Consider the following 17,842-nt stretch of genomic DNA (forward strand, 5'->3'; position numbering starts at 1 on the left):
CTAAATCCTAAATGGTACTCTAATTACTATTGACTGTATTTAGAACACATCTTTTGTAGTACACTATTTTGGAAATCATTTGGGACCCTGTCTCAGTTTCAACCTCTGTGTTCACCACTGTTCACATGCTGGTCCCACAAATGCCCGAACAAATCTACTTTTCAGAAAATGATCAGGCTTGGCCATCGTCCAAGTGAGCTCTTTTCCACCCTCTGTGTCACCCTCTGTGTCTCTCCCCTGTGTCTCTCCCGCTGTGTCTCTCCCGCTGTGTCTCTCCCTCTGTATCTCTCCCTATGTATCTCTCCCTCTGAGCTTCTCCTTCTATATCTCTCTGTATCCCTCCATCTGAGTCACTCCCTCTGTATCTCTCTCTCTTAGTCTCTTCCTCTGTATCTCTCCCCTGTGTCTCTCCCGCTGTGTCTCTCCCTCTGTATCTCTCCCTCTGTACTGTCACATCTTTTTTGCAACCCGTGTTCTGCCCCCACAGAAGTCTTCTTTCTGTTGGCTAGCCAGAAACACTGCCAACCTCCTCGCATTCTGGTTTCTTCAACACATGAAGTCCAGCCTACCAGTAATCCTCCCTCCCATATGTCCCATGCCACCTCCCTTTTCGCCACTGCCCAGGCGTCGGTCTGCACGTGCCCAGTATAAAAAAACACAGACCCCTCCCCTTTTTAATAGTGGTCTCTTTATCTTCATCTGTCATCATGGACAAGCTCCAACAGAGAGTACACACTGTGTCTACTGCTGCCTCTCTCTGTTTGGGAGAAACAGAGTGAGAGGGAAAACGGGGAGTGAGAAGATGACAGGAGATAAGAGGTGGAGTGAGAGATCAGAGAGTGGAGTGATAGAGAGAGAGGCGGGTGAGAAGATGAACTAAAGAGACGTGTGTATGCCTTCAAGGTTGACGGATACAGCAGTGAGGGTTGCTCTGATACTCCGTTTGCTAACTGTACCACCAACTCCCTCCCAGTCTTACTGAGCACTCAACTGTCTGGAAAAGAGAGACATGGGACTGTGCACTCTAGTGTCATTTTCTTCCCAAGTTGAGCCTGGGCCAGTTTATGGTGAAAAACAGGGCTGCTCCATGTGAGGCAGAATCCATTTCCAGAATCTAGCTGGGTCTTGCGGAGCTGTCAACCAGAGGGGCCCAGTGGTCTCCAGTGGAGGCCAGGGTGAGAGAGACAAATCTGGGATGTAATGGCAGAGACTGCTCGTTATGGGACCACAGGAAGCTCTGGTCCCAGTGACACAGTAACAAACCTACAGGACACACCGTCTGAACAGCAAATCACCATTGAAGTCATGATTTGCCGATCGGCCCTGGCAAGACAAGACGGCGACAGGACGTAGAAAGTACAGTGGCTCAGAGGCTCCTCTAGGGGGCGAGAGTAGCCAACCGTGACTAACACTACCAGCACTACACGCACTGCGTAGTAACGGCGCCTATAGAATACATAAATGTGAATTGTAAATCATTTTTCACTGGAGCACTGCGCCAGTCACAATCTGTCCATTCGTACTCGAACAACGTATGAATAAGGCACTGTTAATCAGGCATGTCCTTTTAAATGTCCCTGAGTTATGCGAGCAACTCATGAATAAACACCAGCCTTTGATTCAAACATAAGCAGACCTGGGTTCAAACACCATTTAAAATGATCACACTGGCACTAAACTACTATTTCACATTCCAGAATAGTTTAAATACTTTTGTACCTGGTCTCCCTGGGTTGCTTTGCAGGAGGGGTGTTGGCTCTGTCGCAACTATTCCCACGGTTGAATTGGTTTCATGGCACCAGGTAAGCTCAATCAAGCCCAGATAATGCATTTGAAATCATTTTGAATAGTATCTGAACCCAGGTCTGCTCGCAGGAACTTTCACAACCAGCCATAGCCTAGACGTTGGTTCTCACAGCAGAGCTGGCGTCAGTTCAGCCCTGCTTCAAGAGGACAGAAGGAAAACAACCGTGGAAATGGGAGACTGTCGTTTGTGCTCGGAAAGAGGTAGAGAGGAAGTAATGATCTTAGGTCATATATTTTCATTTACCACACATGCATGTACCTCACTCAGACACTATTTGCCCCCCCCTGTCGCTCATAAACAAAACAATGTGCATACACACAACCCTTCTCCATCAGTCCAGGGCTGGGTTGAAACCCAACACCTCAACTGCAGATTTAAAAAAATAAATAATGAGGTACAATGTTCTGTTTGTGTTCCCTCCGCTCCCTCCCCTCTAAAGAAACATTGGTCTCCACGTTTTACGGCTCTATCCCTTTCAGACTGGTTTTAATATTCACTTTTCCGTCGCGTCTTGTACCACATCCCACCAAAAAAATAAGTTTTTCACAACTCCCTGAGCTCCCTATGAAAATATGACCATGTCGTGAGTGTGAGAGTGCTTAAGGTGGTTTTAATTATGTCACTCTGCATTAACACACGTTTTTCCAAGAACATTTTAAATTTTCACGGCCTGCTTACTTAGTGGTGTGTGCGTGCACGATTTGTGCATGTGTGCTTATTTGTGTGTATGTCTGCTTATGGGCGTGTATAACCTACAGTTGCGTAACTAGGCTGTCTGTACCACTTCATCCCATCTGGGTCAGTAAAGGGGTTCCCAGTGGAGAGGGGCTTCAGTTGGACAGGTTACAACAAGCACTCCATTCCATTCTTTTAATACAATGCATATTACATCACATCAAGAACATTACACCTCTTGCTCTCCAGCTTCCTAGGCCTGTGTTTTCACTGGCTCCAACTGTATCCACCACGGACAGAGAGAGAGAAACAGAGACAGTGAGTAAAAGAGAGGAGGAAGATAAAGGCAGACAGAGAGACAGAGGGGAAAGGAGAGAGAGAGAGAAGGAAGAGATCAACACTACTGAAACAGCATTGACAGTGTCATCAGAATGGAGTCGGCAAGAGTCAAAAATGTCCACACTTTTTGGTGTTAGTCTTTCCATCCTTATCAGTGTGAACTGAAGGAAATGACGTACTAGCTTTTAAAACAATCCAGTTGCCAGTCCTGCTCCTCGTATCTCCCACGCTGTTTGCTGAGAGCGTGCAGAAGTGTTTCACGACTCCGTGTAGTTACTATCACAAACTAAGTGGCTGTTTCTGTTTGAAGGGCTCCTGTAAGGACCGGGATCAACTGACAACAGACTCACGGCTACGCCGCTCAGTGCTCTCCGCTCTGCCACGGGGTCGTGGGGAGAACCGTCAGATCATCACATGGAGTTTGGCGTGCAGGAACACGCCACATCCGGGACAGGTCCATTTGCCACGCACGCAGAGGCATAAAGGTACACACACACACACCTCAGCCTCCAGGAGACATGTTACTTATCCATCACATGTATACACATGGTGTCTCTATTATAGTAGTACATGGGAACCAATTGTATATCACCTGGAATCACGTCATTTAGATTTGTAGCTCATGAGTGAATCCCACCTTCCCCTGAGAAACCCCATTCAATGTTAAAGCCAATCATAAATACTTCAAAAGCACAAGATTCGCACCTCTCATAACCGCAATAGTAATTTTTCCAAACTGTACAAAACTTCAAACAGATCACCCAAAATAATTGATTTAGCTTTCAGTTGGTTAGTAAACATGAAAAAATATAAATCTTTAGTACGCACAAGACTGATTTGTGTCTTTAGCATTTGGCCATGATATCTTGACCACATCACAGTGAACAAAGAATGTAGCGTTTACATCCTAAATGAAAAGAAAAATCTAAATATACACGCAACGGACCCAAAAACCATTGGGGCGACGACAAAAGGCCCAGAGGAGTGTTTTAAAGAGCCCAAAGTGTTTTATGATTCCCCCTGTGGTGACTGAGGTGTGAATGCGACGTCTCGCTCAGTGTGTGTGGGGGCGGAGCAAGCGGGGGGCGGAGGAAGTCCTTCCGGGTCCACGTCAAAACAAAGTCCGAATTTTTGTTTTTAAGTTGGAAGGCAACTAAAAATAACTCACTCCCGTAATGTAAATAGGCCCTCAGAGAGCTCGCATTCAGAGAAGGATGTGAGGCAGCCCTTTAAAACACATTGTCACATATACATTTGCACACACACACACACACACACACTGCTGCTGCTCCCATTATGGGGAAGAAAGGTATTTTCTCAGTCAGACTAGCTCTACACACAGAGACAGACAGCTCTGACAACAATGAGAAGGCCTGTTAAGCCAACTAACCCCTGACTGTGTCCTGAATGCTGCCCTATTCCCTGTGTGCTCTTCTTTGGACCACAGGGCTCTGGTTAAAAGTATTGTAGTTTAGGCCCTGTGCTTCTAAACCAAACTGGGAATGCAATTCTTGAACAAATACATGCTTCGTCTCTTTGCAGGAGACATGGGCTCACACAATATGAGATATAACAAAGTGGATACGATATAACATATCGTATCCACTTAACAAAAGCCAAATTAGCTAAAATGTACCCAGATCTGGACCCCACCTGCGATAAGTTTTAATCAGCGCCGGCCAATTTAATTCATGTTTTGGTCTTGCCCTTCTCTGCATGCATTCTAGGGTTACATTTTCACATCTGAATGAAGCCTACAACTTATAGGTTGAGCCAGACCCTCTGACCGCCATTTTTTGTGTAAACCCGGAGAATACAACCTGATCAAGAAATGTGTATAATGTAGTTGCCCTAACTTGCTTAACAGCTCACTGTCTTATCTTGTTTAACTGGAAAGACCCCAAACCACCTTTTCATGCCAGATGGCTGAGGGATGTCACGCTCCATCTGAAACTGGAAAACTTAAATTGACCTCCATTATTTCACTACTGTTATAGTACAACGAAATGCAGTTAGCATCTAACCAGAAATGCAAATAGAAGAAGGCAGGAAATGTACAAGTATTAGGTATAGTGTTACAAGTGGAATGTATAGTTGTGCAATAAGGCAAATGCAGTGCAAATGGCAATTCTGACTGTGCACAAAAAATACAAGTACAGTGGCAATTCTAAATGTGCAGTGGAGGCCCATTGAAGGTGTAAGGTGGCCTGTGCAACTGAAATGCAGGATAGCAGCAATGAGGTTCCCAAGCTAGACACATACATGTAACAACTGAGAACTCACTTATCATATTTTGTCCAGTAGTTCAAGGGAGTAGTACAAGGGAGTAGCGCAACAAGGTCCCTGAGAAGCGGTACAAAGCGGTGGGCGGATGGGTATGGTTAGTGATTCAGGGTTACAATAGATGAAAAGAAACTGTTCCTGAGCCTGCTGGTGTGTGAACATAGAGACATGTACTGCCTGCCTGATGGTAGGAGGGCAAACAGTTTGTGGCCCGGGTGCAAAGGGTTTCTGATGATGCCATAAATACACCTCCATCTCTGTCTCTTTTTTTGTGTTTCTCTTGGTTTTTGTTTTTTGTTTTTTTTGTTTTTCCATGATATACCTTTATGTAATTTCCCTTATTGTCGCCATTGACCATATCATTCATCTCAGCTGTGGACATTTGGAGCCTGCTGGAGCGGGACTGGGGGGCAGGAGTGAGTGGTGAGAGAGATCGAGTTGTTGGAAAAGGTGAGGGCGGCTTTATGACTTTGTACGTTATATGACAATATTGCATCATGTCCATAAGAACATTTTGAAAATTCAATAAAGAGATGTTAAAAAAAGTATTGCACAATAAAGGGAATAGGGTGCCATTTGGGAGTGCTAATTGTCAGGGGAAGAGGAATAACAGAGCCTGGGGAATGTTTGAATGTTTCAGTGAGAGCCTGCCTTTGTTTTCCATGCGAGCTAACGCTTAAAAAGAAAGGTATGACAAGGTTGTCAGTGAAACAACTTGCAACATGCCTGGCTGTCTGACGCATGCAGAAGCTACTGTTTAACAAAGGAGGGAGCGGGAGACTTGTAACACGCCTGTGTGACTGTAGGCCAAGGAATGGAGGAAAGTGAAGAATGTAAATCTCTATGTTTAAACCCGGGTTAGAGCTAATTGTGACTCTGTGATCCTGACTTAACCTCTGATCCGGTCACCGTAAGGTCGTGACACAGGTAAGTAACCTATGACCCTTGACTTCCAGTGTCATGATACTAGAGCATAGCGAGTGTGTCTATTTACAAAAATGATTTTACCCATTTAATTGAATTTCAGGTGGTCAACAAACGCCCCTATCCATGTACAATGAACATTATACTAGCGGCATCTACATTTGGGGGGAAAAAACAAAAGGCGATGATAGGAAAACAACATATATATTACTATCTGCTTCCAGTTTGAATAACCAATTTGGAGAACAAGAATGAAAAACAACTATACATTTTTTGATAGTCACAATTAGACTTAAATGAATAACAAAAATAAAAAGAGTTCATTGTTGGCCACTATTTGTTCAGCACCCAATTTGGAAATGATTTTTGTTTACAAATAAAGTAAACCAAACACAATGCATGAGACATTTTCTCCTTCAAGTGTTTCTCCACTGTCTAATATAAATGAATGAACCAATGAACAAACAATACACGCACCATTAAAATGACCCCCCCCCATAACCCCTCTGACTGCCATGTTACCAAGCCACATAGAAAACGTCCCCATTACGCTGATCTCTCATTACAGAACTATAATGGCCTCAGTCCGCTAATTCTAACCCTGTTCCACGTGTGCACACTTCGCTAACCAGTTGAGTGCAGTGATCAGTGGGTGAAGTAGTTAAAAGTCCTTAACCTGTAAACAGGTAAGAATCCATGCTTTGGTTAGTTTCCCAGCACTGTTTCCGGCATTTGTCCTATCCAAGTCCAGAGACGTATATTAGTATTTTTCATGCATCATGTCCACATTTTCCAAAGTGTCTGAAATTGATTGTGAGGGTCAACAAAGGCCCTTTTAGATGATTTGAACATGAAGCTTGATTCCATTCTCAAATACCCATAATTGTGGTAGCAATATTATAATTAATAATAGGGCTTTTAATGAGATTCACAATACAATTATTTTGATCATTTGGATATGATGAGCAAAACACCCTAGGCTTGGTTGGGATTTGTGCCAGAAATGCTAAAATGCCAGCATTTAGAAGACAATGCCTGTTACACTTACAGATTACTGGGTAAGGACACCAATGCACCATTTTGTAATTAAGTAGGTCTGGAAAGTGAACTGTAACTTCTTGAAACGATTTCATAGCTCAGAAAAAAAACACCAAGTATGTGAAATGTAACTGATTTTAAATGATTGGCATTCTCCTGTACCAGAGAGCATTCACAAATGGAACAAATGGAAGAGCGCTAGTAAATGTTTAAAAACACAGCCATTGCTATTCCGATAAAGACGAGACAACCAACTTGTATCCTTGGATGTATGAACAATGTTAGCATGGGTCCCTGTGTCCTTTTGACAGGTTTTGTTCTGTTATAACACATGGCAGCAGTGGTGTTAGAATATGTAATAGGCATTCATTTCATGGAGATATCTGTCATTGTGAGAGGAGTGAGTGCATAATGGGGGGTTAAGTAAATGAAAGACAGATAGAGAGGTCTGTGTGTGTGTGTGTGTGTGTGTGTTCCTAGCAGGGTGTGTTTTTGGATTCCACTGCACTAGAACATTACCACAGGGTATTCCCTCTTGTTGTTGTTTTTTTTAACTACAGTAGTTTGATTTAGATCCATGGGTCTTGATGCCAGATTTGCATCTTAGATGCATTCTTTTGCAGTGTGAACGGGTGAAAATGTCAACTGTCGCTCGTCTCCGTCCGAGGTAACATTGGGCCCTCTCCTCACTGGTACTCCCAGTGCCTACCAAGGTTTAAATGTACTCAGAGTGCACTGGAGTGGAATGAGCGGCCAAGGCCAGTTCTGCATGCACTTCAATCGCCAGTAATAGAAACGGGGAAAAATGTCACTGGTACGAGACAAAAAACATCTCGCTCTAGTGCCGAAACAATTCTATTATTACCGCCAACAGCGCTTGTTCGATAGAGAGCATCACATAAGTTACCAGGTAAACAACACTGTCGGCGAGATTATAGGCCTTCCAGGTCAGTGGTCTGGCCAACGCGGTGTGCGCCTGCGTTTCTCCGTACGGCACAGTGAGGGTACCTCGTTGCTAGAATGAATGAAAAATTCCATATAGATTTTATGTTAATGTTATTGAAATGAAATTGTGCTCACGACAACAGATGTAGTATAAATAGGCTCTCTCTCTCCCTAGTCTCTCTCTCCCTAGTCTCTCTCTCTCTCTCTCTCTCTCTCCCTTTTCCACCCCCCCCCCCCCCACAGTTCTCTGCAAATGCCTTGAGGATTAAGTGGGCCACAGCAGGGGAAGGTAGTGATTGACATCTGAAAGGCTGGAGAGGTGCTCAGGCATGCTGTGCCGAGGAGAGAGAGGGAGAACGAGGAGAGATAGACAGCAAATGAGGAGACCCAAATAGGAGAAAGAGAATGAAAGGGGGGAATAGAGGGTGGGAGGGTGAAAGAAAGAAAAGGAAAGAGAGAGCGTACGGGAGAGAGAGAGAGAGACTAGGGAGAGAGAGACTGCATACAGAGAGGTGGTGGGGGGGGGTTGCTTGCTTTTACTCAGCTGTTGCCACCCACATCCATTACAACCCCCCACATCAGCACCAAGATAAGATTTCAAATAACTTTGTCTTACCTTTACTGAAGCCTCCTCCTCTCCCCCTCACACACATAAACACACAATGGCGCAAAAATATACATTTCCACACAGACACACACACACACACACACACACACAAAAGGCACAAAAACACACGTGCCTGCATTTGCACGTGGTGTGATGAGGGCATGCGGGGTGATGAGGTGTATCACCTTCACCTAAATCAGACCCAGACTCCATCAAGACATCCTACACTGGAATCTGACGTGTATCTTTCGAATCACACTAATGGGAGAAATTATGAAAAAGACTGCGCTGTGTATTCAACAAATTCAGTGTGAAAAAAACACAAGTGTAAAAACAACAAGTGTAAAGTGTAAATATCCCATATAAACTCAAAGACATATTTGAGTGATTTCAAAATGGATGTCTTCATATTGAGCTGTTAAAATTGTGCAAGACGCTCCGTTAAGGAGAAATCACAAACAAACGATTCTTCTCTATCCCATTTTTATTTTCTGACTCGTCCAATGTACAACAGCACCCCATGTGGCCACATATGGATCAGCAGCTTAAGAGGGGCAAAAGATGATCTAATGTTCTGACAATATTTGTTGACATTGACACCATTCACCAGCACATGTGAAAAAATACAATGTTTTTAAGACTTATTGGGTAGGAGCTTACTTACTACACAGACTCTCTGAAACTGAATAATCTCCTAAAACCAACAAAACCCTTAATGCAGCAAAAAGCAATAAACAATATTTTATCTAAGTGCTCATTTCTTTTTCTGTCTGTTAATAATCACAAATGCATCCATGATCAATGTCCCTGTTTCAAGATTAAATACACACACACGCACACACACACACACACACACACACACACATACTAAGACTATGTTAGAATCACTTCACTTACAGAGTGCAGCCATCTCTTTAGGAAGGTCCGCACCGAATCTCCCAAATAGGTTGCTATTGGCCAGGAGGTCAAAGGGGGAGTGGTTCCGCATGGTGTTGAAGGCGAATGGGTAGACAGCCGGTGGAAACCCCGTCATGTGACCCACCTGACCTACCTGCCGCTCCCTGTTGGTAGCCATGGTAACACAGAGGAATACCCAGAATGCCTATAGTATCCCAGACAGACCCTTTCTCTCAGGCTGTTGGGCTAGGGAATATCACACAGTCACCACTTGGGTGACCACTGAGAGAACTGGGGATTCCAAAATGAAAACTCCTCTCCTTCCTCAGGCAGCCTGCGGGGTGCTGAGCTGGATGGGACAGAAGGTTCTAGTGGGTCCAAGAGACTTGCACCTGTTGAAACACATAAACACATAAAAAGAGAAATATTAATATTATATTTGCTGTATGTGGGGTAATTTAATAATCCACTTCCACCTACTCACATTCGTGGGACCAAACTACACTTAGTTAATGGATTCTATTTATGATTTAGGTACTTTAAATCTCAGTTTGTTGATGGTGAGTGAGTTGGGGGCGAGACCTGGAGCATCACGAGACTGGGACGTCAAACACATGCCTGGTTTAAAAGCACATTTTGGTTTGTGCATTGCTTTTCTAATAGATACTCATGCACATAACGTGCAAAAAGCCTGTCCAACTACAGTAGGGTTGGTGTCCAGAGGTCATGTTGACTGGTAATAACTAAAACTATCTATGTATGGAAAACATTGGCAAAATGAACCTAAACAGGTATGTAGAGGGTAAACAGGTATGTAGAGGGGAAGATTGACAAACGTCAACATAAAGAGAGATGTGAGGGACAGAGAGGAATGAGTAGTAGGAGGAAAAGCCCGAAACCCAGAGGAGAGGAAAGGAAAAGAAAATAACAGAGTAGTTTGGAAAAAGTTAGCGGAGAGAGGGAGAGAGGGAGAGAGGGAGAGTGAGCAGAAGAGAGAGAGAGGGAGCTCTTGTTCCTTTAGTTTTGAATGGCTTCCAGACTTTTGCAGTGATTCCAGGTTATGCCATATGATTTAAATCAGCAGAACTCCACAATAAAGAGGCTCTCTGTTCATGCTGCCAACCCAGAACAGCAGCCTGCCTCACAGCCCTCGTCCTCTCGCTCTCTGCCTGTCTTTCCCCGTGCCTTTCAGCGGCCTCTAGTCCTCCCTCTGCCTCAGTCCCCTGAAGACCAAAGGCCAGACACGGGGTCCAACGCGTGAGGAACGGAAAGAGAAATGGAGAGGGAGATGGATTGGGAGACAAAAACAAGAGAGCCAGCGGTGGCTTGAGTGCCTGTGACTGTTTCTCAACTGTATTTCAGATTGTCGTGGGACCGCCCAAAGGTGCACATCACGTCTATCCAACCTGTACACATACCTGTTATTTGTCCCAGGTTAACAAGTACACAATGGCTTTCTGCCCCAGGTTAACTAGTAAACACAGGATTTCAGCCACATGTTAAAAGTATACACTGGTTTTTAGTCCCAAGTTAACTAGTACACACCAGTCCTCAGTCACAGGATAACTAGTACACACTGGTCCTCAGTCACAGGATAACTAGTACACACTGGTCCACAACCCCAGGTTAACTAGAACACACCAGTCCTCAGTCCCAGGTTAACTAGAACACACCAGTCCTCAGTCCCAGGTTAACTAGTACACACCAGTCGTCAGTCCCAGGTTAACTAGTACACACCAGTCGTCAGTCCCAGGTTAACTAGAACACACCGGTCCTCAGTCCCAGGTTAACTAGAACACACCAGTCCTCAGTCCCAGGTTAACTAGTACACACCAGTCGTCAGTCCCAGGTTAACTAGTACACACCAGTCCTCAGTCCCAGGTTAACTAGAACACACCGGTCCTCAGTCCCAGGTTAACTAGAACACACCAGTCCTCTGTCGCAGGTTAACTAGAACACACCGGTCCTCAGTCCCAGGTTAACTAGAACACACCAGTCCTCAGTCCCAGGTTAACTAGAACACACCAGTCCTCAGTCGCAGGTTAACAAGTGCAGACTAGTCCTCAGTCACAGGTTATAACAGTAACACTGCTACTCAACACCAGGTTAACTAGTAAACACTGGTCCTCAGTCACAGGTTAACTAGCACACACTGGTTTTAAGTCTCAAGTTTACTAGTTACTTACACTGGTCCTCGGCACCAGGTTAATAGTACAAATTATTACTGTAAGCCTCTAGAAGAGTGCCTGTCCCATTCATTCCCCAGTTCCCCCAGAGTGATTTTATAAGTGGGTGGTGTCAGCTGCTTGTTTTTGAAATGTGGTTTGAAGAAACAGCAGAGCCAAGGAATTCAGATAGAGCTGCTTTTTGGAATGGCTGTGGTTTGTGAATTTGGGGGGAAACAGAGTCAAGACTGAGGGAAAATCTTGGTAATGATTTTGGGAAATAAACAAAGAAGGGAAAATATATCTAAGGTTGAACTAGCTGAACTGCTGAACTGAGCAGAATGTGGTAATGCACACATAGTCCAAGTTTATTGTAGGTATATGTTCACTATAAAATAATGAAATATGTTCCATATGTACAGTGGGGAGCCATTGCAAAAACATCCCTGGTCAGATATGGCAGTCCATTATATATAGTACACAGTCTCAGTCTATACTGTATACTGTATATATATAGTACACAGTCTCAGTCTATACTGTATATATATAGTACACAGTCTCAGTCTATACTGTATATATATAGTACACAGTCTCAGTCTATACTGTATACTGTATATATATAGTACACAGTCTCAGTCTATACTGTATATATATAGTACACAGTCTCAGTCTATACTGTATACTGTATATATATAGTACACAGTCTCAGTCTATACTGTATATATATAGTACACAGTCTCAGTCTATACTGTATACTGTATATGTATAGTACATATTGGTCCTCAGTATATACTGTGTATATATAGTACACAGTCTTAGTCTATACTGTATACTGTATATATATAGTACATATTGGTCCTCAGTATATACTGTATAACTATATACTATATATATAGATAGATAGATAGATAGATAGATAGATAGATAGATAGATAGACAGATAGATAGATATAGATATATATACAGTTGTGCTCATAGGTTTGCATACCCTGGCAGAATATTGTGAAATTTTGGCAATGATTTTGAAAAAATGACTGATCATGCAAAAAAAACTGTCTTTTATTTAAGGAGAGTGATCATATGAAGGCATTTATTATCACATAGTTGTTTGGCTCCTTTTAAAATCATATTGATAACAGACCCTTGAATGTTTGGCCTCGTTACTCTCACACACAAGGTGACACACACAGGTGAAAATGGCAATTAAAGGTGAATTTCCCACACCTGTGGCTTTTTAAATTGCAATTAGTGTCTGTGTATAAATAGTCAATGAGTTTGTTAGCTCACATGTGGATGCACTGAGCAGGCTAGATACTGAGCCATGGGGAGCAGAAAATAACTGTCAAAAGACCTGTGTAACAAGGTAACGGTAACTTTATAAAGATGATAAAGGATATACCAAAGCCTTGCAAATGCCAGTCAGTACTGTTCAATCACTTATTATGAAATGGAAAATTTCTTGACACCAAGACAAGGTCAGGTAGACCAAGAAATATTTCAGCCAAAACTGTCAGAACAATTGTTCGGGATGCAAAGAAAAACCCACAGGTAACCTCAGGAGAAACACAGACTGCTCTGGAAAAAGACGGTGTGGTTGTTTCAATGAGCACAATACGACGATATTTGAACAAAAATGAGCTGCATGGTCGAGTTGCCAGAAAGAAGCCTTTACTGCGCCAATGCCACAAAAAAAGCCTGGTTACAACATGCCCAACAACACCTTGACACGCCTAACAGCTTCTGGCACACTGTAATTTGGAGTGACAAGACCAAAATAGAGCTTTACGGTCACAACCATAAGCACTATGTTTGGAGAGCGGTCAACAAGGCCTATAGTGAACAGAATACCATCCCCAGTGGTTACAGCAGGAAAAGGTGAATATCATCGAGACACTCTGGGGAGATCTCAAACTTGCGGTTCGTTCAAGATGACCAAAGACTTTTCATGACCTGGAGGCATATTGCCAAGACAAATGGGCAGCCATACCACCTGCAAGAATTCGGGGCCTCATAGACAACTATTACAAAAGACTGCAAGCTGTCTTTAATGCTAAAGGGGGATATACACAGTATTTAGATCTAAGGGTATGCAGTCTTTTGAACACGGGTCAAGTCATTTTTTTCTTTGTTGCCATGTTTTGTTTTCTGATTGTGCCATTCTGTTACAGTTAAATGTGAATCCCATAAGAAATAAAAGACGTGTTTTGCCTGCTCACTCATGTTTTCTTTACAAATGGTACATGTATTATCAATTCTCTAAGGGAATGCAACATTTTGAGCACAATATATATATATATATATATATATATATATATATATATATATATATATATATATATACACACAGTTGTGCTCAAAATGTATATATATATATGTATATATATATATATGTGTTACACACCAGTCCTTGTTCTCAGTCTATATTGTATATATAGTACACACCGGTCCTCAGTTTACAGTGTGTGTGTGTGTGTGTGTGTGTATGTATATATATATATACACACACTACCGTTCAAAAGTTGTGGTCACTTAGAAATGTCCTTTTTGAAAGAAAAGGAAATGTGTTATTAATTAAAAAACATCAGATTGATCAGAAATACAGTGTAGACATTGTTAATGTTGTAAATGAGTATTGTAGCTGATTCAGTTATTATTTAAATGAGAGAGAGAGAAAGTAAATGAAAAAAGTGAAGGAGACAAAACGGAAAACGATAAAAAATGTAATGTCGCGGTAAAACATAAAATCAACTGAATCAAATTAATTGGATTTATCCCCTAGTCCTACTCTGCCAAAAGTAAATTGATAAACTGGCATGGATGTTAATTTCCTTTTACAAATATTTATTAGGTACAGTTAAAGATATTATTTTCATCATTTATCCTTGCAACTTTACTGCTGCTTGCTCTTTGCAAGCACCTTGTGTCAATCCTAATTTTAAAAAAGAGGTTTGGCTTTGTAGTGTTGCAAAAAAGCATATCATGTAGGAGTATTTCCTCGTGGCTTTTTCTTGTAATCACTGACCCATTGACCTTAGACTGATTTTAAAGATGAAAATCATTTTCACATATTCCATGAACAAAACAAGAGAAAGAATGAGGTAGAAAGAGAGCTAGGCACAGTGACACTGTCTGGGCACTGGGGGGCACTAAACTGTGGCCGCCTGCCCAAGAAACAAAGAACACTTTTTCTTACTCGCATAAAAGCTCCACACATAGAAAAGGCATGCAACGACACACACAGTAAAAAAAAATAATACACACACACAAAAGCAGTTGTGAACTGCACATACTAAAACACAGTACACACACGGAAAAGCACACACATAACCCTCTTTCCAATGCTCTCTCTCTCCCTCTCCCTCTCCCTCTCCCTCTCCCCCTCCCTCTCTCTCCCTCTCTCTCTTTCTGGCTCTTTCTCTTTCAACAGAGCCAGTTAATTACACCCTACCGCTGCAGGCAGCTTCAAACCACCAGTCATTTAGAGTTCCATTACAGTAAACTGTTCCACATGTGCATCACAGGCAGGACCCAGGCATAGCCAGGCAGGGAGGCAGGCAGGCAGGCAGGCAGGCAGGTAGGCAGGGAGGCAGGCAGGCAGCCAGGCAGGCAGCCAGGCAGGCAGCCAGGTAGGCAGGGAGGGAGGGTGGGCAAGTAGGCAGGGAGGCAGGCAGGGAGGGACGGAGAGAGAGAAGTAGGAGGCAGGAGGCAGAGACAGGAAGTTGAAACAGCAACAGGCCCAGTTGGTAGGTTATATGCACCAACCCATTCCGCCAACACAGCCTCTTACTTTCTCGCTCTCACTCCCCGTCCTCTGCTTCTCTCTCTATCTCTCGTTCTTTCTTCGTATGCCCACCTCTTTCATTTAACCTCTCACTCTGTCTCTCCCTCTCTCACCCCCCACTCTACGTCTCTCTCTCTCTCTCTCTCTCTCTCTCTCCACCCCTCGCTTTACCATCCCCTCATTACTGCTCTCTTTTTTCAGCCTCATTAAACCAAGTTCCTTACCAGCAACTCTAAAACCAATAACCATGCCAGCCCCCTCCTCCCCGATTCTAATCATAACCCTAACCCCTAACCTTAACCCCTAACCCCTAACCCCTAACCCCTAACCCTAACCCACGCCCACCATCCTTCCTTCGGAAAAGTCTGGTCTGTCTCCCCTGATCCATGTAGCACCTTCACCATGACCCAATGGAGCGGCGTGAACAACACACTGGAACCTCGCTGAGGAGGCCCCTCCGTGCCTCTGTTCCACAAACTCCCTACAAACACAGCCCTATCTATGTGTGTGCTCTGTGCGTGTGTTTGTGTGTGTGTGTGTGTGGGGCTGTCATAGACCATATGTGTGAAGACTTGTCCTGCATTTGCCCTGCTTAGTGTATCTGGTTCATGAAGTCAGTCCTATTAAGCCAGCGTGTTGCGTTCAGACTATCAGAGTTGGATGAGGTAAAAGAGCAGACCAAGGATTGTTACAGGGCTAAAAGAGAACAGGGCACACACGCACACCAGACCTGGCATGTGCAGCAAACGTTCCCAGAGGAAGTTTGAAGGAGACAGAAACAGCAGCACATTAAATTATCCATGAGACAGAGACTTCCAACAGGCCTGATTTGACGGGCTGTAAGTGAAATGGCAATCGATTACCAGCCTAGTGCACTGGTTTTGACCTGAGCCTTATGGACACTAGTGCACTAGTTTTGACCTGAGCTTTATGGACACTAGTGCACTAGTTTTGACCTGAGCTTTATGGACCCTTGTGCACTAGTTTTGACCTGAGCTTTATGGACACTAGTGCACTCGTTTTGACCTGAGCTTTATGGACCCTTGTGCACTAGTTTGGACATTAGCCTTATGGACCCTAGTGCACTAGTTTTGACCTGAGCCTTATGGACCCTTGTGCACTAGTTTTGACCTGAGCTTTATGGACCCTAGTCAATTAGTTTAGACCTGAGCCTTGTGGATCCTAGAGCACTAGGGAACAAGGTAAAGACAATAGATTGTCATTTGTTCTGTAGCTATGTGTTTAAAGCTCCACAGATGTGGTGTGTCTGCTGGGAGGAAACTGATCTACTTGATCCCCCAGATCTGGAGGAAAACACATCAGATTTGGATAAAATGCATTTCGGTATTCACACATTTCTCAAAGCCTGTGTGTCACCTGGTCTTATGATGAAAAGAAGACATCAGACCTATGAGTAGGCTGAAAGAATGAAAGAGAATGAATGAAATAAAAATAAAAAAACATGGCGAAAGAGAATGAATCAAACACCCGACCAGACTACAGCCAACATTTAAACAGCAACACTCTGAAAATGGATCCTTCTCAACACTCTTTCCCTCTTCTTCCTTAAACACAATAATTAATTAATAAAAGACTTGGCGCCAGCCTCTTTTAATGAGTCACATCAGCCGGGCAGCTTTTTACAGACCAGCCATTTGTGTTTTTATGTTGGGGCCTTGTGCCCAGGCTCTGTGGTCGGCTGGGTCTGCCTGGCGTGTAGCAGAGAAGCTATAAGGGGAGATGGGAATTTCAGGGTGACCTCATATATCCCATCAGCCTTGGCCCAAACGGGCTAGTGGACCGCCTCACTTCCCCTGGCCTGGGGGTTACAGAGGAGACAGTAGGAGAGGCTGGGAGACAGACAAACAGAACGGACTGGCAGGCGGTTACACAGCCAGCTATGATGGGTCTGATTAGTACCAGATCAGGGACTTTCCATCTGTGGCTGGGAGGGGCATAAATGCAGCATTTTGGTTCACTTTGCATTTTCTTTCTTTAAATACTGTGAATGACAGCCACACAATTCTATGAATCCCTTTTCACACTTGTCACCAAGTGCATGTACTGGTACTCATCAGAGCAAGGAATAACATATCACTTCAGACTTAATTAGGCGTGATGAGACTGATTGATGGGTTTTAGTTCAACCTAATCCAGTGGTCTTGTCCAGAGAAACACCATGTATTAAGGTAAACTGTGAGAAACTTCTGATGAGGCGAGCAGAACAAGAGGGAGGGAGAGAAAAAGAGAGGTAGTTACTCTGGGATGGTAAAGCATGCTGGTTACAGAAGAGAGAGGGGGAGAGAGGGGGAGAGAGGGGGAGAGAGAGGGAGAGAGGGGGAGAGAGGGGGGAGAGAGAGGGAGAGAGAAAGTGAGAGCAA

General features: G+C 43.6%; 1 protein-coding gene across 1 annotated transcript in view; it reads right to left on the reverse strand.

Annotated features, from left to right (window-relative positions):
- rarga (retinoic acid receptor gamma a) overlaps window positions 1–17,842 on the reverse strand; it is a 59,413-nt gene that overhangs the window by 35,282 nt on the left and 6,289 nt on the right. Inside the window, exon 2 of the mRNA XM_010875286.5 lies at window positions 9,516–9,907. Coding sequence (XP_010873588.2) covers window positions 9,516–9,693 — 178 coding nt within the window. The 5' untranslated portion in view covers window positions 9,694–9,907. The remainder of the gene's footprint in view (window positions 1–9,515; window positions 9,908–17,842) is intronic.

This window comes from Esox lucius, chromosome 12, assembly GCF_011004845.1.
Source record: "Esox lucius isolate fEsoLuc1 chromosome 12, fEsoLuc1.pri, whole genome shotgun sequence".
In the NCBI taxonomy this organism is placed as follows: domain Eukaryota; kingdom Metazoa; phylum Chordata; class Actinopteri; order Esociformes; family Esocidae; genus Esox; species Esox lucius.